General features: G+C 38.9%; 1 protein-coding gene across 1 annotated transcript in view; it reads left to right on the top strand.

The window, feature by feature from the left end:
- The first annotated feature begins 882 nt into the window (after positions 1 to 882).
- LOC104401778 (tensin-3-like) overlaps positions 883 to 21742 on the top strand; it is a 78606-nt gene continuing 57746 nt past the window's right edge. Inside the window, 11 exon segments of the mRNA XM_010009466.1 lie at positions 883 to 1032; positions 3778 to 3828; positions 5018 to 5140; positions 6599 to 6663; positions 9604 to 9687; positions 10891 to 11003; positions 11953 to 12013; positions 12166 to 12241; positions 14174 to 14303; positions 15302 to 15367; positions 18181 to 18285. Coding sequence (XP_010007768.1) covers positions 883 to 1032; positions 3778 to 3828; positions 5018 to 5140; positions 6599 to 6663; positions 9604 to 9687; positions 10891 to 11003; positions 11953 to 12013; positions 12166 to 12241; positions 14174 to 14303; positions 15302 to 15367; positions 18181 to 18285 — 1024 coding nt within the window.

Below are 21742 nucleotides of genomic sequence, written 5' to 3'. Positions count from 1 at the left end.
TACTGAATTGACTGCTCTGCTTTCTTTGTTCCAGAATTCCAGCAGTGCTTCGAAGAACTCCTCTTTCAGTTGTGACAAAGGATCACGGCAAGTGTTTCTTTCCTATTTTGTGTAGTACTGTCACATAATGCTGTGGTGACTTTAGGTTTTGTTATTTGTGGTTCTGATTTCTGTGAGTTCAGTTTTCTGCAAGACATTTCCTGCTATGCACAGACCGTTTTTACAGTCCCTGTCTGAGAAAACAACTGGGGATATTTGGTGATCTCACTTTTAACTTAATGACTGTAATCCTCTGATTATTCTATTAAGAAGGACAATGTAAGGTGCCTGGTTGTGCCTTCAGCCTATAAAAGAAGTTAAACAGTATCTGTAAACTAACCTGTGGGAATACCTGCATTACACTGGTGTCTGTTGCATTTTGGGGACTGGTTTTGGATTCACTTTGGTGTTACTCAGGGCAGATTTCAAGATAGTATCTTCAGTGTTTTACAGATCACTGGTGAATCTGCCTATTTGTAAGCATTTGTACAGACATTAGGTACCTATATGTTTACTGTTTAACTTCTGAATCTGTTGCAATAGTGTTAGTCAAAGTTACTTGTATTCATTTTGCTCCTTTCTTACATTACTGATTGCAGAGATTTTTTCACTATAGGTATGATATAAATAACTCTGATGTTTGGCTAACTCCTTTTGTGTACTGAACCCAGTAATTTGAGCTCTGTAGTATTTAGTAAGTTGTAATTGTAATGAAAACATTGGAAACATCAGATGCTTGACTGTATGAGTCGAAGTTGGAGTTCCTTCCATTAATAGGCTGTTTGTTCTTGTCTAAGCTGACACATCCAATTTCTTCACAGAAGTGCAGACTTTGATCACATTATGGAGGAGGGCTATGAACTTGACCTCACCTACATCACAGAACGGATCATTTCTGTCTCCTTCCCTGCTAGCTGTTCTGAGGAAACTTACCTCCATAATCTGCAAGATGTAACCCGGATGCTCAAATCCAAACACGGGGATAATTACTTGGTATGTATAGGATCAGTCGTTTGTGACACATCTCTTGCAGGAAGACCACTTGTAGGTCCACACATACCGTTATAAACTAGAAGTCAATCACCTAAAGCCTCTTTGGTCCATCTTTACAGTGCAAGCAAGAGTAAGATTTTCAGTAGTGTGCTAAGATGTTAGGCAAGGACAGATCTAGGGAGGTGATCCTGCCCCTCTGCTCTGCTCTTGTGAGACCCCACTTGCAGCACTGTGTGCAGGGCTGGTGTCCTCAGCATACGAAGGACTTGGAGCTGTTGGAGCAAGGCCAGAGGAGGCCACAAGGATGCTCAGGGGCTGGAGCACCTCCTGTAGGAAGACAGGCTGAGAACACTGGGGCTGTAGAGCCTAGAGAAGAGCAGCTTCCAGTGTCTGAAGGGGACTACAAGGATGCTGGGGAGGGACTCTTCATCAGGGACTGTAGTGATAGGACAAGGGGTGATGGGTTCAAACTGAAACAGGGGAAGTTCAGGTTGGATCTAAGGCAGAAGTTCTCCCCTGTGAGGGTGCTGAGGTGCTGGCACAGGGTGCCCAGAGAAGCTGTGGCTGCCCTATCCCTGGTAGTGTTCAAGGCCAGGTTGGACAGAGCCTTGGGTGACATGGTCTAGTGTGAGGTGTCCCTGCCCATGGCAGGGTGTTGGAACTGGATGATCTTAAGGTCCTTTCCAACCTTAACTATTCTGTGATTCTACGATTAAAAGCACTTTTCTGCTGGTGACACTGCAGTCTCTGTTATGATAGCACATAGTCAAATGCTGTGGAATAATTGCACTGACCATTTTCATTGTTCAAAGCATGCTTTTAAAAGAACACATGCTGCAGTGTGGAACAGCCAGATACATCTGGGTCCTCAGCTGGGTATCTAATGGTCTCTCACCATCATGTCTTGGCTGTCTCTATCATACATTGTGAAACAACATATAAAAGCAGGGTTGCTGTTTGTGTGTTCTGTCCAGCTCTATCTCATTAACTTGATTTAGATGCATTTTTCCCCTTCTCTTTGGTTTTCTATAGGAAATTAAGTTATAAGCAAATCTATAATGAGCTCCATGTGCAGAATATCTTGTTTTTCAGATGATGACCCAAACTGTTCATCTTCTGTGCCAGTATTTCCCACTAGTGCATCTAAACCCCTGTGGCATGTATTGTCTCAGCTTGTGCTGTGAAGGTGCATTTAAAACAGGGCCAGTATTTTTTTCTTCTGCTGGCTCAGAGTGAGCTAAGAAATGTTTAAACTATGAAAATAGAATAAAGCATGTGTACACTATTAGTCAAATCCGTGCTATAGGAGCATGAACTTGACTCACAGTGGAAATTAGTTTCTGGAGAGATTCCACCTGATGATTTAAATACATTATCTTTTGCTCACAAAGTGAGGTGTCATAGGTGCATTATGAACCAGCTATTGTCCTGAAGATGCACTTGTCATGTGGTCCGATGGCCTCAGCATGTCACCTTCTTGCTGTTGGCTTCCCATCCATCAGGCAGTGGTAGCTTATTAAGGCACAAGATAGTAAGTTTGAAGGTGACCTGGATGTAAACCTTTTACTGGTTCAAATTCAGCTCTTCTAAGTGGCCTTTCCTGTGCAACAGCAGTGGTTTGTATCTGTGAACTAAGTTTGTAGTCTCAGTTCAGTTAAGTCTCACTAAATAGCTGTTTGTATTACAAAAATCTGATCTATGGTAAGTCTTATTTAGGGTGTCCTCTGTCTAAGTGGGATTTCAGTCTGTTTCTCTTGCAGAGTTTGAATGTGCGGTGGTTTTGGGTTTATTTTAATTTACCTCTATTTATTTACTTGTATTCTTATGAGTACTTTGGAAACTGGCTGGCTTGGTCAAAAGGAAGTTTGATGCTGTCTGCTCCAAGTACGTATCTTTGCAAGATAAGATAACCTGGCAAACCACAGCCAGGTTGTAGATCTAGAGCTCATTTTAAACTCTTTTGTTTCTCATGTTTCAAAGATGCCTTCAGTTTGCTCAAGATGCACATGTATAGCAGCAAAAAAACTAAACCAAATCCTAATATCCAATCTAAACCTTCCCTGCAGCAACTCGAGGCTGTTCCCTCTCACAGAATCATATCATAGAATGGTTTGTTAGGCTTTTGTTATTGATTGATACTGATTTAAAGTACTTAATGAGTCAAAGGTATGCAGTTCTTTCTTTTTGTTAATTTAGCAGTCTATCTCTTTAACTGTTCCTTATTAAGCATTAGGTCATGTTAACTTACTGTCTAATGGTTTAACAGCAGAGTTGGAAGATCTCACAGTCTGAGCTATAGTGAAATAGCTATGCCAGTCTTCCCTGTGAAGTTCTGACAGACCAATATCTTCTTGCCAGGCACTCCCATTCAGACATTTAAGACTGTACCACCCTCCCCCACTTTTTTTGGTTAATTCTTGTGCTATGCAGTTATTTTGCAGGGTGCCCAGGTCTCTCATAGCTCTGACTAAATTAAAGCCATGTGAAATAAATAAAATATAGCAAAAGTCTAATTATCTGTTTTCAAAATGTGCATTTAGTTTCATCATATAATAACTGAATACTTAAAATACATTTGCTAGTGCTACTTGACTTCAAATGTTAACTCAATTTAGTAAAGCAGTGGCAAACCTGAAGTCTTACTAGTGTAGTTTCTTGTAACTATGGTGTGTTTCAAATACAGCTCTTCACTACAGCAGTTATGCAGTCTTGATGGTTGATGGTTTTTTCTTCCTTTCTAAACAGGTGTTAAACCTCTCTGAAAAGAGATATGACCTCACCAAGCTTAACCCAAAGGTATTGCTTGTCTTCTATAACATCTCTTTCTAGTGTTAAATACAGCTCAAATGGCCTCATAACCCTGAAGCTGTGGAAGCGTTAATGAGAGAACAACTTTTGGAAGTTGGTAAAAACACACCCGCTTGCATCCCTTTTTATTTTCTCCCAAGTTCTTGTTTTGTGTCTGTTAGGCCTGTGCCTTACAATGTTCCTGTTGTTTGCTTAGACTTTGCACACAGGACCTCAAGCCTGTTATGACTACTGAAAAATTTCTATCGAGTGATATGAATTTTACTCCAAATATGCTTTCTTTGTGCTGTCACAGGATACTGGGGGTTCTGTCCTGTAATGTACAGTCTGATAGCTGAAGCTAGTGAGCTCAGTTCAAATATAGACTTCCCATTTGTATCATCACTTCACAGTTGCTTCTCTGCACTATAGAGACATAAGGAATGTTAGACTAATGTCTGCCTTTTGTTCTTCCTTACCAATTGTTTGTTGTAAAAAATGATACGCAGTTACTCTTCAGCAGCTATCATAAGGCCAGAGTAGCACAGATGTCTGTTTACAGCAGTAGATTTACAGGGATATACAATACCTGAGGGAAATGTTAAAAGAACTCTTTATTTTGACCTTTTCAATGCCTTATTGGTCATGAAGAATTTAAGTTGTTCATGGTTACAGCCATTGTTAGGGTTAAATAGGCACATAGTAACAACAGGTTGAGTAAACAGTATTGTATAGTGACTAAAGTTAAATGTTAATATGAACAGAACTTTGAGATGTCAAATCTGTTGTACTTGAAGGGAATAAATCACAAATTAAAAACAATCCCAAAACACTGGAAGAAAACAGTTAACATTCTTTGGTTGTAATTTTGACTTTCTAAATATTTTACTGCTATAAAAGACTTGAATTTCTAAATGAAAATTCTTCTAAGAAATCAAGATCTTCAGAAATGTTACTTGTGAGTGGTTGGTGGGTTTGAGGGGGGAGTTGCTTGTTTGTTCTTACAAAAGTACTAGTATTTTAAATCACCTTCCTCCCCTGAAGAGACCTGTAAGCATATTTTAGTTACATCATGGTATTTGAATGGGGTTGGAAAAAATGTGGAGTCTCTTGACCATCCTAACTATTTGAAGCCAGATCTTAATATGTCGTATTAGGATCAAGGTGTCTCTTGTGACTGTTACTTGATTAATTGCAGATTATGGATGTGGGGTGGCCTGATCTCCATGCTCCACCTCTCGACAAGGTGTGCACCATCTGCAAGGCCATGGAGTCGTGGCTGAACAATGATCCTCAACATGTGGTCGTGATCCATTGCAGAGTAAGTGAGATTTGTGTGTGCACATCACCTATCAGTTTGGATTCATTTCAAAAACCTTGTCCTTAATTCTTACTCATTTGTAAAAAACCAAAAAAACCAAAAAAGTTTTCAGTGTTAGGAACACTGACTCAATCTTCATTTGATTCAAGTGAGCTTAAATCTACTGACCTTGCATGTTATGATAACTGAGGTTCTAGCACTGCTACTTCTGTGAGTGTATATAGAAGCTTGAGGTTTTTTCCAGCTCAGTGGCAACCTCTTTAGAAGCTCTTCATGTTCTGTGACATTCATGGATTTTACTGTGGGATAAGGATAGGCAGCATGTCACAGATCATCCCTTTAGACTGTTGTGTGGTTATAGGAAGTGAGGGCATTAAGTACCTCCTGGATACTTCCAACAGGTTTTAACTGTCAGCATCATTGCAGTGCCTTATAGCAAAGCCTTATATCAAAGCTACCACTGTGTGTGTTACTTTTTCTCCTTGCTTGCTCACAATGAAGAGAAATAAAGATAAAGTGAATTCAGAACTGAGTTGGTAGGTGTACTTGTGACACATGAGGCAAATCTGTCTCTATCATTGGCAGATGTCACTCTAAACAGAATGGGGCCAAAACCTCCCTTCAAGTCAGGTTGTATAGCCCCCAGTCCTGAACTGCAGACAGAATGCCATGATTGTATTAAACCGTTGAATTCTTTCCAGTTGGAGGACTGCAGCCAGGAGAATGGCCTGTACATGGGACAAAAGGGGGCAATGTATTCCTGGGTATTTTATATACAGATTGGTAGTGCATATGACTGTATAATGCCTTTTGATAATGACTATCAAGTTTCCAACTATGAAGATAGATACAGCTACTTGTATTGGCTGAGAGACTGAAACTGTTTTCAAATCTGTGAGAATTACTGCTTGGTAAATCGAACTGAATTTATGTCAATTTATTTAAGATTTGTAACATATTTTAAATTATCCATGGAAAAATAGTTGTGTTAAATCTCAGGTGCAGGAGAGGTAAAAATGCCCAAACCTGTTGGAAACTTGTATGCTTTCCAAAATAGGTATTTTTTATCATTTCATGCCAGAAATTGCAGTGTCGTCTAGACTTGCAGTGAATGAGCTCTGGAAAAAAGTAATATAAAATTAGAAGAGTCAAACCAATGTTTCTGCTGCTGGTCAAGTTTGTTTTTCTTTTATAACTAATTTCCTCTCAGTCAGTAACACTTGACAGGCACACACATAGAAATCCTATTTAGTGGTTTCTATGTCACTTGGCAGCAAGCTTGCATAGAAAAACAAGCTGCTGCCCATCACTGCCACCTTTCTGACTACACAGGAGATGCATGAGCGAAAGTTCTCTGAATATTCTGTCTTGAAGTTTGAATAGTATGGGTCTTAAATGAAATAAAGCCCAGTAATGTAAGAAATTAATTAAACTATCATTCACTTTTTCCTAATACAGGGAGGGAAAGGAAGGATAGGCGTTGTCATATCGTCGTATATGCACTTCACCAATGTTTCTGCAAGGTAAGTTGTGAATAATGCATATTGTGTATTTTATACAATTAAGGGTACACCAGAAAAGAATGCCTTTTAACTGTAGTACTGTTTGTGAGCTTACTGGTTGTCAGTTGAGGATTGTCAGGTTTTCTTCTTGAAGTCCTGGAGCATGTGTTAAAACCGCCTGTTTTTAAGACTGCTTTCTTGTGGTCCTGCTTTCAGCAGCAGGTTGGACTAGGTGACACCCTAAGATCTCTTCTAATCTGTGATATTCAGTGATTCTGCAGGAAAAATCTCTAAATGATGAATGAATAAATGTGCAAGAAATCATTTCTATGTAATGGTATCATCTTTATTCTATTAAATCCATCTATTTGCCACATCCATGAAGTTGCCTCTTTTGAATCAATGAGAAGCTATTCCTAAAGTACTTAAAGAAAGCATTTACTAGCATCTGGAATCAGTATTTGAATAGAGAATTCTTAGACATTGATTAAAGTGCAGAATGCCATTTAAGCAATAATCTAGCCTTTATCCTGTAGTGAGTTCAAACAATAGGTGTCTGGTTACTTGGTTTTAATTCTTTCTTTTTGAGTGCTCAACTTATGAAATGGCAATTGGCAATTTACAGCAACAAAGATAAAATTTGATAAATGGTCTTAAAAGGATGAAATGTATTTTGTTTCAGGGGTTTTATTTGGTTTTTAATCAAATTGTTTTCCTTTGGTGTCTTTTATACATCCATCTCTAAATATATTAAAATAAAAATGCACTGTAGAGGCCATGGTTAAATCAGATTTGGTTCTGAGTTCACACCCCAGCCTGTCAGTAATAGATTTGATCCAATAACGTAGTCGATGAAGTCCCGAATCACTACAGGCTGATGGCAAATTACTCCTAGATTTCAGTAAAATCAGCATCTCGGGAAATAATCTTTGCACTCTAGTAACCTGATCCAAAGGTAATTGTAGACTCAGAAATTCAGTGTTTTAAACACACCAATATGGGCTGAAAAAATAAATACATATATCTTCAAGTAGTAGTTGGGACAGTGGTTGCCACACATTTACAATATTATGTTGAGAAGTATTGTGAATAACAAAATCTGTCACGTGTGGATAATACAGTACTGTGTTAGTATCTCAGTTTTGTAGTATTTTATGATCCTTAAAGGTGGTACCTGGCTATAAATACATTTTAGTAATGCCGTAACAGAGCAATACCTGGATGTGATTGTAAAGCCCAGCATTGAAACATCTTGGTTTTTACCCCAAACACATGCAGGATTCCTGCACTGAGGTTGCAAGGGAGGGGTGAGTTTGGAAGCCCTCCTTTAAATTTCTGGGTATCTGTCAGCTCCTATCCAAAACCTAACTTTTCTAGTAGGAATGGAGTTGGGAAAAGTTTCCCAGCTAGGATTTGTGTATCCCTAGCATTATCCAAATGGTACACAGCACCCGTGGAGAAGCAGAAATTACTGCAGGTTGAGGGTGGCAGCTACTGTGTTAGAAACAGTACTCAGAAGACATTGAGGATATTCACACTAAATAAAGTTCCTAGTTGTGTGCACGACTGTGCCAAAAAGCCTAGGCTTGGGGAAAGAGCCTTTTGGTTAGATGTTATAAATACCTGATTTTCTCATTTAGTAAGGAATAATGTGCTGTCAAATTTAAGGAGGGCAATCAGAGCTCTTTGTAGTAGCTGGTAAACTGCTTTAAGAGGTAAATCACTTGCAGTCTTTGGCCAGTTACAAGTGGGTTGCCAAGATTCTGGGTGGTAGTGTAGGTAAAGATGTATGATGGATTGGGTGAAGAAGAGAGTTTTTGGGTCAAGGATATTCTTAAGCACACACTATGTAATCTTTATCACCCATGAAGAAAAGGTGTGACTTTACAGCCTGATCCAGCACCCTGTCAAGACAATCTGTAACTTTGGATTAAGTTTTGGGAAAGGTACAAATTCTGGTTTTAGCCTGATAAGCAAATGTACACTTTGCACAGTTCTTTTGCTCTGAACTCACTGAGGTTGAATTAAGTGTAGAATTCAGTATTTCAGATTTCAGAGGCTAATCATTTTGAAATTTGTGCTTTTTTTAATGTCCTGTTGTTAACACTGTCACCTACATCTGTTAAGAGACACATTGGTTTTTGTTTGGTGTAGATACAACACAATCAGCATACCATGTTTCTTGGCATTTGTGGTTAAGAGCATCCTTACTGAGTTTTGGCACTTCTGTTTCTTTTTTCCGTACTCTCTTGCCACCTTCCACACACATGCAGAAGCCCCTCATCAGAGCCATTCTGAATAGAGAATAGAAGAAAATGTATTTTTCTGAATATCTTAATTATGTGTTTGAAGAGTTTGCGGGTGTCTGATGCAAAAGATGGACACTTTGATTTTAAGTATTCTCTGCCTTGGTGGCTTATGGTACAGGAAACAAAGACTGAATGAATTATTTGACTGCTCCTCTAGCCTGACATCCTTCGCACCTCATGTACTACAGTCAGAGCTAGGCAGTGGTTTCCATCCCTGTAAAGTTGCTGCTTCTTTTTCACAAAGAGAACAAATCTGTATTTCACAGAGAGAACTCCCAAGTGCACTCTCAGGCAGTTATGGCAAGTATCCTTCTATTGCAGCTTGAGCTGCTTGGCTTTGTAGAAGTTTATTGCATTATGACTTTAACATATTCATGTTGGAAATATGCAATCCAGTTAATTGAATAAAGGAGTAGGTGCTGTGTCTCAGGAAGGAAACTGCCTTAAGGTGTGGAATAAGGAGGTGTCAGTGGAAAAAACCATTCTTGTCTGACCTGTGCCAGAGTGGCTACTTAGGTGCTGCTTTCTTTTCTTTCTTACTTTCCTTCTTTTTCTTTCCAAATATTTTGGCATATTTCAAGCTGTAACCTACTGAATTTCCAAGATAACCCCAAAATGGAATAATGTGGCATTTGTGTCTCTGTTTTGACAGTGCTGATCAGGCTCTAGACAGATTTGCTATGAAGAAATTCTTTGATGATAAAGTTTCAGCTTTAATGCAGCCATCCCAAAGAAGGTATTTAAATGCTTTCTATTTTATACTAATAAGAAATGTCATCCCCACCTTCTGCCCCTCTCTCCCTTACTCTCTTCCTTGCTATTTGAAGGCTATTTCCACAAGATCCTCCAGTGATTCTGAGCTCCCATCACTTTGTCTTGTATTAGTATTCCTTCCTAGATTGATAACTCCTTCAGTTCCTCCTTCCTTCCCTCCTAACCCAAGATAGGTAAGACTTTTTGTACCACATGATTATCTACATGTGTTCTTACTGCATTGTTTGCTAACAAAAAGAGGTGTCACAATCTGTTTCTTGATTGCTCCAGGACTCATTTTTCTGTGGCACAAATGATGTGTATGGATTGTGTGTTGATTTTTATGCAGTAAAGATTTTATTACCACATGTTTGGATGATCTGCAGATTATATATCTGTCCCATATCCATGCTAGTAAATGTTTGTCAAAGCATGCATTATTCATTCACTTTATCTGGATGTCTTACCTTTTCAGTCTGTCTGCATGAATAAGGTTAAATTAGGACTCAAAGTGAGCAGATTGGGAAGTGAATACTTCTGGGGTTTGCTACTTACCTCATTTTGGCAAGAGGCTGTTGGAGACTTTTCTTTTGGTTATTTAAGGAAATAGGAGGAATTTGTTTCACACACTCTGCAATGATGTTCACTTGCATTTACTTACTCATTAGCTTGTGACCAAACCAGGCATTAAATAGCAGAAATACAATGGTTTTCACATTGCTGTGGTAGTTTTCCTCTCTTTGGTGCTTCTCGTTATGAAGATGTTATTTGCCTGCCTTGGCCTTAATGCTAAGAATTCTGACCAAGGCACTTCTTCCTCTTGTTTTAATGAAGTGCACTTCACAGTTAAATGGAGTGATTCTCCCATGTCTCAGGTGTGAAAGTCAGTGGAGACCTTCAGTTGCAACTAGAACAGTATACTAAAATGTTTGACTTTCCTATTTCTGTTGGTTCCTCTCTTATTTAGTAGTGATGCAAATAGCTAAATAAAGATGCTGAGAATAGCAATGTAACAGCCATGGATTTAATAAAGTGGTAAAGTGTCTTTTCATGGTATTTTATGAAGTTATGTGTACTGTCATAATGCTTCTCACTACTCATGGCCTAGAAATATTAATGTGTAAAGAATGTATTGTGTGGTTGCATTACTATTTTTATTCAATTCAGATCAATTTTATATTTTTAGATATGTGCAATTCTTAAGTGGCCTTCTATCTGGCTCTGTGAAAATGAATGCAACTCCTCTCTTCCTGCACTATGTTATCCTTCATGGCATCCCAAGCTTCGATGCCGGAGGAGGTAAATTACCTGACTTTCCTTACTAAGTGGAAGCAAAAAGTCTTGTTTCATTTTGTAGCTTTGTAGAAAGCCTGCATAAATCTCAATGTAAATTAATGCTCCTTGATACCAGCCCAGATATTCCCACTTAAAGAACCAGGAAAAGAGAAAGATCCTAAGAGTAACACTTACAGGAGGTGTGCTTCTAAAGTGGCCTTCTATAAGTGGCTTTAAAATGAAAGTGGTAAACAGAGACATTGTGCTAGAGCATAATAAACAAGTATAATGCTGTATTTTTATCACCCAAGAGTTAAATAGTACCTGTCCTTTGAAATGTCATCAGCATGAATTTGCAATGCTCCATTGTCACTATTGTTTAATCTGTTAGTCTGCTTTCATTTCTAAAGTAACTATTTCAATGAAGACAAGTTACTGTTTGTTGAAGTAAGAAATTTAAGGGACTTAGTAGAAACAAAACTGTAGATAAAAGATATTGTTTAATGTTGAAAATGCTTTCTGTTTTGTTTTGGGGTTAGTTTGTTTTGTTTTGGCCATTCTCTTTCTTCCCTTCATTTTGTTTTCCTACAGAAAAAGTGGGAAGGCAGACAGACAGACATTTAATAAGGAGCAGAGTGTTCCCTCTTTCTTTCCTTACCAAAATCCTTTAAAATCCCCTCCTCCCCAGTTCAGAACTAAACTGAAGAGCAGGAAAAAGTGACAAAAAGAAAATGAATCTGTCAAAGCCAATTTTACTTTAAAGGACTATTTTGACAGTCAAAATTGTGCCACTTCCATGCCATGTTGCTCAGTCTGGATGTGCATGAAGCTTCCTAGTTGTAGTATAGGGAATATTACAACTATGAAAACAGCATTATTGCAACTATAGGAAAAATAGGTAAACAATATTATAACAACATGAAAAATAGGTAAAGGAAAATAGTTACAGTCTTTTCTGTTGACTTTGTTCCAGCTTGCCGGCCTTTTCTGAAGTTATACCAGGCTATGCAGCCAGTTTATACATCTGGAATCTAGTAAGTTGTAAGCATTTTCCTTTGTTTGAATGCAGTTTTAATTCTCAAAATTGCACAATTACATGGTCTTTTTTTTCTCTTGTTGTTTTGGTTTGGTTTGGTTTGGTTTGGTTTCTTGTAAACCATATATTTTATTTGTCTCTCCTGTTAAGTAGCATAGGGCCAGAGAATCAAAGCCGAATCTGCATTGCTGTAGACCCTGCCCAGCTTTTAAAGGGAGATATTATGGTAAGTTAATTGTATGGAAAGAACACCTGGTCCTGTGCCATTTATTTTACAGTCTCTGACCTGTTTTGCATTCTTGTAAAGAAAATAAATAGAACAAATGATTGCAGACACACTACAAAATAAGTTACTAAGTTAATTTAGTTGTCATGCTAGGTTTTTAGGAACCAAAACAATTGCTCTCAGCCTTCCCATTTCACAACATCACCAAGTGCAGTAAGACCTGTACCCTTAATTGGTTTGGGGAGTATTTGTAACTTAGCATTAAAAACACCCTTGTCCTGTAACTTGGCAGGCAACATGCACACTTGTAAAACTATATGCTGTAAAGAAAACACCTAATTCTAAATAGCTTTCTGTTTCTGTAAGTATGTGCAGTATTTAGAAAGAAATTCATGCACTATAATACAGTGTATTTGCTAGTGTGCAAAGCATAACTGTGGTTGAATAGCAGCACTATCATTTTAAATCTCTCTGCTTTCTACTCTTGTCATACACAGTTATGCACAGAGGAAGTAAAGATGGTTAGTTGCCATGCCTTTCCATTTGTTAAACTGAGAGGACAGAGGAATATGTGTAATGAATGATGGGGGGAAGTATTGTCAGAATTCCTGGTCTGTTGCTAGTAGGTTTCTTTTTTACATGTAGGTACTACTTTGAGACATGTTGAACCTCTGTGTAAGGGGTCCTTTGTAACAATCTTCTTTTTTTCTTCTTTTCTTTTGAAATAATATTTTTTATTATCCTTCCTTCTCTTCCCTTTCCCACTTCACCTCCCCATTCAGTTGAGTACATTGTCCTTTTTTTCTTTCCCTGAAAAATGGAGAAAGAAGTTTTAAATATACTGTCGTAAATTGGTATAACCTGGAGGTGTGGGACACTTTCAAATGCAGGAATGTTTGTTATTCACTGGAGTGCTGTCAGTGCCTAAGGAAATGGAATAGATCACAAAAGAAATCGATCAGAGGCAGATTCACTGCATCTCAAATGTATGTGTGTTTAAAATGAAAAGTGAGCACACAGCTTTCCAGTACTGCTTGCATCCTTTTCAGAGAGGTCAGCTTCATTTGTCCCATGCTCTTACTGGAGGTAATTCTGCGCAGGCCATTCTTATTAAGCATGGTGGTGTTTCCTAACAAAGACTTCAGTTTTGAATATTGTTTTTACTATGTCTAAGCAAAACCATCAGGGGTTTCAGGAAAAAGAATAATCTGTAGGATGCTCTGCCTCCAACTCCAAAAGGTTTAAGCTCCTGAAGTGTGTGGTTTAAAAAACCCCTGAATTTGAGTGGCTTTGTCTTCCAGCTGGCTCAGAGAATTAGTAGGTAAAATACCCATGGGTCTAGCCTAAAGGAAGGTGGTATTAGAAAGTAGGTATATTGTGCTCACCTTTGGCTGCTGAAATTCATACAAGATGTTATTTGTACAGAGTTCTGTGGTGTTCTAGCCAAGGTGTCAGAACTACTACCAGCTTCCCACAGGAACATAAAACAAGGTCCCATCATCACTAGAGTAGGTTTTTAGGAAGTCCTGCACTAAATGTAATTGGGCTTGATTTTAAACCCTGCGCATTCCTTAGTTATTTTGAAATGGGTGTGCTATCATTCAGTTTTACATTAATTTGGTGCTGTGAAGAAGTAGGGGTACAAGTCAGCATTCCAGTGTTCCACTGACAACTATTGTGATTCTGACTCATTATCTGACTGGTGACTGATAGTGATGAAAATAGTCATTATTATTTTTACACATCCAGAACTATGTTGCCTTGGGCCTGTCTAATTTTAAAGGATTGAATAACACACACCCTGCTTGTTACAACATCAGAGGTGTCTGCAGCAAAATGTGCTGCGGCTGCTTTCCTTAACAACCAATCCATTTACACATTTGTTCAGATTTGTAAGAAATTGCTTCCTGACATGTTCCTCTCTCTTTCCAGCTGAAGTGTTATCACAAAAAATACCGGTCAGCTACTCGTGATGTGGTTTTTCGTCTTCAATTTCACACTGGAGCTATTCAAGGACATGGGCTGGTGTTTGGCAAAGAGGACCTGGACAATGCCAACAAAGGTATTTGCCTTCTGTGGTTGGTTGGATGAATAGGTGTGCGGGGGTGCATGTGTGTGCCTGTGCATGTGATGATCATCTTTAGGACCTGTTTTCAAAAGGATTCTTGGGTTTTTTTTCCCATCCTTATTTTTAGGGAAAGGGAGACTGCTTTGTGTTAGTTAACTCGTAGCACATAACACAGGTAAACCTCTAATGAGAAGGAAAGCTCTTCATGTGAGTTAACTTGTCAGAATAATTCAGATACTCCTACATAGTCCTTATCACCTCCTGTCACATTTGTAAAAACAACAGATACTTTTTTAAAGTGGTGACTCTGTTAGTCACCTCGACAGGAAATAAGATGAGCTAAGCCAATCCCTTTTTTGGCTGATGAAAACAATCACAAAGTCTGATACCATGTTTGTGACCTCATTTGCTTGAGTATAGAGGTCTTTTAATGTGCTTCAGACTATCTAGAAATGGAGGCAAAGTTTTCAGATGCATTGGAAAATGTTTTGGCTTAGCCTTTATATTTCCCAAATTATTGCTTCACTTTTTTATGTTTCTCTGCAGGATTGTAACTCCATCACCCTGCATTACTAGCAAAGTAAAATCAAACATATTTTCCTGCAACATATGGCTGCACAAAAATTTTGTGGTCAAGTATTGCAGTTTAGCCAATATAGAGAACAATTTTAGTTTGCTCCTGGCTGTGTTTTCCTTGAAAACCAAAGCCAGCCATGTCTGTCGAGAGAGAGATTTGGGAACTGGACATCTCTTCTGCTTTTGACTGCTCTTGAATGTAAACAGAACTCCAACTGACACTTAGGTGCTGTTTTCTGGAAAATGTGTGGGGCAAAGATGTGGCTCTTCCTAGAAGCAAGTCCCTAAACTGCAAGTGACAAGGGAATGGTGACGAGGGTATGTGTGTTAATAGCTACAGAAGATCCTGGTTTCTGACTGCCTTGGAACTGCTCTCCTGGGGGACAGCTTGCTGAAATACTGTCCTTTGTTTTCAGATGACCGTTTCCCTGATTATGGCAAAGTGGAATTAGTGTTTTCGGGAACTCCAGAGAAACTTCAAGGTGAGGATACAGAAGAAAAAAATGTATTTACTTTGAAAATAAACCATGTTGAAATGTATATTAAAAAAATTAAAAATCCTTTTTCATTCTTTTATTCCACCTGTAGAAAATCTGAAATTCCGCTTTGCTTTTAAAATATGTGATAATTGCTGGTTTAAAATTGAAAATTTTAATGAAGACTCTGCATTTACATAACTATAGGAGTGATCAGGTTTTGTTTTAAAGCTATACCAGAACAGCTGCTGACAACTAGCAGAAACAGGGTCTGTAGCGATAGGACAAGGGGTGATGGGTTCAAATTGAAACAGGGGAAGTTCAGGTTAGATCTAAGGCAGAAGTTCTTCCCTGTGAGGGTGCTGAGGTGCTGGCACAGGATGCCCAGAGAAGTCGTAAATGCTCCACCCCTGGCAGTGTTCAAGGCCAGGTAGGACAGAGCCTTGGGTGACATGGTCTAGTGTGAGGTGTCCCTGCCCATGGCAGGGGGTTGAAACTGAATCATCTTAAGGTCCTTTCAACCCAAACCAGTCTGTGATTCTACGATCTGTGTAAAACTTGCACAGTATAAGTAGTTCAGCCTGGCATAAGTGGCAAAAATGACAGCAGTGGCCTATCCTGTAACCTTTTTTGGATGTCACGACTGATTATGTTTGCTGTGGTGAAGTTTGGGCTGCCTTCAGTTTAGCATAAAGAGAAACAGCTCTAGTTTTGTTGGAAATGCTTCTGCTCTGAATTTAGCGTGTAGGGTATCTCCTGTATGCCTCCAGAATTCTATTGTAGTATGTCTAAGATAATTACAACCTGCAATAAAAACTAAGATCATGCTTTAGATTGCAGTTTAATTCTGTTAATGGATGTGTTCTTACTCATTTTACGATGTCCTGAAAAGTATGGATTCTGCCTGAGACTGAATGAAAACCAGGTATTCTTAACTGTCTCATACATTTCCCCAGTGTCCTGTGAAGTGCATGTTTTCCTCTTCTTCCCCACCTGCCACCAATTTGATCACTTAGAAACTTGTAGTAGCAGCCAGTAAGAAGCTGAATTCTGTCCAGCTGAACACAAAGACCTCAGTCTGTTAGAAAGCCATATAAGAAAACCAGTTTTATAAATAAATTTGTCCAGCTTGCTCTAAACATGTGTGAATTGTAAATACTTGAAGAGAGGCCAGCTGACATGTCTGAAAAAGGCTCAAATTTTTGTCAAGTGTCCCTTAGATAGCAAATCAGAGGTGTGGGGTATTAGCAGGCTCATTTGTGAGATTGGACCAGGTTGCCTAGACCTTTGTCCAGTCAAATCCTGAAAACCTCCAAGGATGGAGGCTTCCCAAGCTCAATGGGCAGACTGTTCCAATGTCTGACTGTCCTCACAGTGGATTTATTTTTTCCCTTATACTCACTCTAAACTTCTCTAGATTCAATTTATGCCCGTTCCTCTTTATTCTCCTACCTAGCTCGCAGCTGGTTCTGTCTCCTTCATGCCTTTGTGGGGCTGCTGTCAGGTGTCTCCCGAAGACCATCTAATCTCCAGACTGAAGAAAACCTGGTCCCTCAGCCTCTCCTTGGTCCTGACCTTTCCAAGTCTTTCAGTCCTGACTGTCCTTGTTGCCCTCCCCCGAACTTGCTTCCCTTTATTCATGTCTTTCTTGTATTGTGTAACTTGAAACGGGACACAGTGTTCCAGAAAATAACTGACTGTGATACAGTTTTTAAGAAAGAATGCACATGCCAAGAAGATCAGACACCTAAATATTTAGGTAGCAAACTTCATAAATCTGCCTTGTAGAGATGAGACAAATGTAATCAGAGACGCTCTCTAGAGAGGGTTTTTTTCTGCCTGCATATGAAGGTACAGAACCATAGCATTCCTGTCCTAATTTTAACTGTCCTTGTTTTGAAAATCACAGCATGTGCATAACATTCTGGTGCTTCAGAACACCTTGCAATAGGACTTGCTTCTCCAGACACAGCCTGAAGGTTGATAACTGAGGATTTCTTTGTTCCCTGATCTAGATAGAGGAGCAAAGGCAGAAAGCAATTTGATTTCTATCAGTGTCAAAGCCAAGTCCAAAGTCATGGGTGCTTGATGCCTGTGCTTTGCTTTTGAATCACTGGACCACACCTAAATTCCTCATGGCATCCTTTCAAAAGCTGAATATTATCTTATGCCTTGTTAAGGGCACAAAAATGTGGGTTCCTGCTGCAAATTCCAGGTATGTTTGGCAGAGTGTACTTCAGCCAGCCAAACCACATGGAAGGCAAGCTGCCCAGTCTCAGGTTCTGCCAGGAGGCTGGAGAATGGATGAAACGGCATAGTTGGCATCTTGGGGAACCTGGGAGGGACAGAGTGGTGTTTTTCAGCTCTCCTGTTCATCTGTAGTGATAAGTTGCTCTGATATCAGAATAATGATCTGTATGTAACTGTTATTTTGTCATTCCTTTAGTACCATTTCTTTATGGATGCTTGTGGTTTAATTCTGGAAAGCTATTTGTTTTGTCATGCCTGCCTTTTAGGTCTGGTGGATCATCTGTGTTGTCTTTAGGGTCTGATGCAAGCTATCAGAGCTACATCATAATCAAGAAGCTCAAGATAATATTATCTGCTTGTACCTTCTCTAATAAAACATAAATTAAGCTTCTCTTAGCTGATTTATGTAACCTTTCTTCCCCCATTGCTGCTTATCTTACATTTCAGACTATGGTACTGCAGTCTGGGGATCAAACTTCTGTTGGAAGGCCACATATCTATGTGCATGTGTATAATTACAGATGTGGCCATGGTGACTTTTTTGTCTCAAACAGATGTTTATTTTTTAGGATTTAAACACCTTCAGAATGACCATGGAGTGATAGTTGATTACAATACCTCAGACCCACTGATACGCTGGGATTCCTATGAAAATATGAGCCCTGATGGGGAAGGTGAGTACTTCAGTCATACGACACCAAGGCAAAACCTCTCACAACTGTGCCACAGCATTTGAAACTGAGGAAGGAGACCTCATTTGCTTGTACCTAATGCCAACTCCCTGACCTGTTAAGTAGCTGTCTACCCTTCCCTATTTAGCTTCAGTAGCTTTAATGGAAAGAAAGCTGCAGTAGTTGAGAGTTTCATGTTAATGCGCCAAATTGGACTCTGAGCCACAACTAGTTGATATGAGTTATTTTATTAGTTGTAAATTTGCTTAAACTGTATTTTGTCGTTGTTCTAAAGCATCTAGTTGGAATCCTAATAGAGAGTTTGAAGAACAAAAAAATGATGTGGTGTTTGTAGCCGTCAGTACTTACTATGTTATCTGGAGTGTTGCAGGAGGTGAGCTAGGCTGAAAAGTTATAGATAAACGAATAGCAAAGGACATGTATATTTGCATATTTCCCCTCATAAATGTACCAGTTTCCAAATTGCCCTTTTAATTCCTAGATTTCATTTCTGTAATCTGCTGTTACATGCAGCAGATGAAAGCCTCCAGTAGCTACCTTCAGATTCTGACTCGTGTTGGATGCTTTCTGAATGCTTTGCTTGAGTGAATGTTGTGCTTTTTATGGATATAGTTTTCCTGTAAGGACTCAGAATATCACACCTGTGGCTGCACACCTCAGTGCACATGCAAGCCTGATGTGCTTGCAAGTAAAAACATGAGAGAAGGTATTGAATGGATGCCAAACTTCTTGTTTTTACAGCTCTCCTGTTATGAAATGAGAGAAAGGCAGAGTTAGGATCCTTGATGAGCTCTCTCTAAGCTCAGTTCCCATTGATTTTTATAATCTGAGTTTAGCATTTGATCAGCTAATGACTTACATCAGTGAGGGGTTTAGGGGCAGAGGCATAATGTGAGCTTGACTTTTCCACTGCATCACTCTTGCACAGCAGTATTTCCCAATCTGCAGAATACTAGAGGAAAGTAGAGGGTGAGAAGAGAACAGTTATTTGGCACCCTTACATGAGGTAGGTAGAGCACTCTGTAGGGAGTCCTGAGAGGTTTTATAGTTGGATAAGAAAGGCCATGCAGTGTCTTTTAGAAGGAGTAACATCAGAGAGACTGAATTTTGGCTGAAGATGTCATCTTAATTTCTACCCAGGATGTTTCCATACTATTTTCTTCTTTCCTCCCCCATCCTTTTTCTTCTCCTTTGTCAGCCCTCAGCAAGCAATGCATTGATGTGACGACTTTTTTTAATGGCTAAGATTGATTGAATAGATGGATTTGACCTTCCCCTCCTCGTGCATTGCATTGCAATACAGGAAATGGAAAGCAGAGATAAATGTGTAGCAGCACACTGCTGGAAGATACAGAATTGCATGCTGCTTATGCCTTGTAGAAGACTCGATCGCAGACCATTCATAAGTACAGTTAGATTGCTTTTCTGATGTTCATCAGTTACATGTGCTACTTTATGGGCTTTTATATGGAACTTGTGTGCATGGTATATTTTTAATTACCTGAGAGGCAGTATAAATATGATGTGTTAGCGTAGGTATTGTGAATCTGCAGAGAAATCACTTGAGTTGAAGCTAGACAATATACCACAAAACCAGGAGATGTGAGTCCAGATACTCTTTTCCCAAGCAAACATTTAGGAGGCAGGGTGTTACCATATGATGCTGAAAACTAAATTGCAGGCAAGAGCATTTGTCTCTGCATAGTCTGGACAAAAGATCAGAAAGGGCTAAAGAAAAATACACAGGGGACATCTAGATTTTAAGGATGAGATCAGTACTCAGCACAAAAGTAAGATTATTCTGCTGCTTGAGGTAAGCATAGTTTGCTTAGGTCTTCTTTTATGTAGGATTTATAAATACCAGGACAGACTTCTCATATGCTTTGTACAGTGGTTCAATATCATGCTTTTGCATTAAAAAGATGTATTGAATCCTAGTTTTTGCCACAGGTGAGAGACCACTAAGAGGAGATGCTGATTTCACATGGAAAATTAGAAGAGAACAAGAAGGCAATTTCTCTTTTGAAATCCTACACCTATTTAGCCTTGTTACCAAAAGAACAAAAGATGAAAGGACATGATAAAAGAAAAATGTACCCAGAGTATCTTGGTTTGTTGGCATGATACAGTATTGCAGACATAAGCAATTGCCTTTTAAATGATCTTGAACCCTTTGATGGTCATGAGGTTGTGTACATTTGTGTTGAATATATACAGGTGTTGGGCCAATTTACTCTCTGGGTCTAGTTCTTTATCCCTCACTCCTAACAGTATCGGAATTTTGACAGTTGGAAAGAAATTAGTGGAAGAAGTTCTCAGAAATATGGTTTCTCTTCAGATCCCTTAAGAGGTGTCTCTTGTATCTTGCATGAATGGTCCTCCATAATCGACTGAAGATTTTAAGTTTCTGAGTTTGTATCAGATTTCTTCTCCTCAAGCAGTATATTAGCACAGAGACTTTTGTTATGCTGATTTAAAAGTATGCATTAAACATAGGATTTGGACTTCCTACTACCACGTGTCAGTTTGAGGTAGTTGTCATTGGTTTTCTCGTTGTTTTAAAGTCATACTACTCATCCAAGCCTTGTGTGTGTTTTGTGGGCAAAAGGGAAGAAAAATGACTTTTGATCTTGTTGAGTGCTCTTTTTCATTGAGGCATCAATTACCAGATAATAGATGTGTATGGATTTACAAAAGTTTGCTCATTTCCTGCAAAATAGCAAGTTGACCACAAAGATACACCACCTTTGGGCACAAATAAGTAGTATCTTCTGTTATGTCAATACATTTAAATTTATCAAATCCTCTCAATCATAGAATAGAATCATAGAATAGTTAGGGTTGGAAAGAACCTTAAGATCACCTAGTTCCAACGCCCCTGCCATGAGCAGGGACACCAATAATCGTGTTTTTCAGTTTATAACTGATATGGGAGCTCACATACCGTCAGCTGTACTGCACTGCTTCCCTTTTGATTGCTAAGGTCGTATTCATTTCCCTTATATTTCTACTGATTCTGATTTGGGTATTGGGACTGTTCAAACTACTCCTAAAATACTACCATGAAGTGCAGTGATGGACTAAACTAATGTTTAGCTTAGTAGATATTGTTATCATTAAAACCTAGTAAAAGTAATTACTGCTTGTAATTCTGGCATTTGGGTCAGGGAGAGGGGGAGTAGTGATAAATGAGGATGAAGTATTTTCTATGGGAACAAAAAGCTGAAAGAAACAAGTAATCCCTTCCCACTCCCTGAAATACTTTACCAAATACTTTACCTCATACCAAATGACAAATAGGTTTGGAAAAATGCTTTCCCCGCCTCCCAGAGGGAGGTAAATGGAAAAAGTTTGACTTGTCTTTTGTGGAGGATTTTTAGTTCTCCTTGGTAATTTTCAGGATTATTACTTGGCATCTTGAGTGAGAGATACTATTGTT

The sequence above is a fragment of the Nestor notabilis genome, unplaced genomic scaffold (assembly GCF_000696875.1).
Source record: "Nestor notabilis isolate BGI_N333 unplaced genomic scaffold, ASM69687v1 scaffold7752, whole genome shotgun sequence".
In the NCBI taxonomy this organism is placed as follows: Eukaryota; Metazoa; Chordata; class Aves; order Psittaciformes; family Psittacidae; genus Nestor; species Nestor notabilis.
The sequence above is the reverse complement of the archived record's forward strand: the minus strand, read 5'-3'. Positions and strand labels throughout refer to the sequence as shown.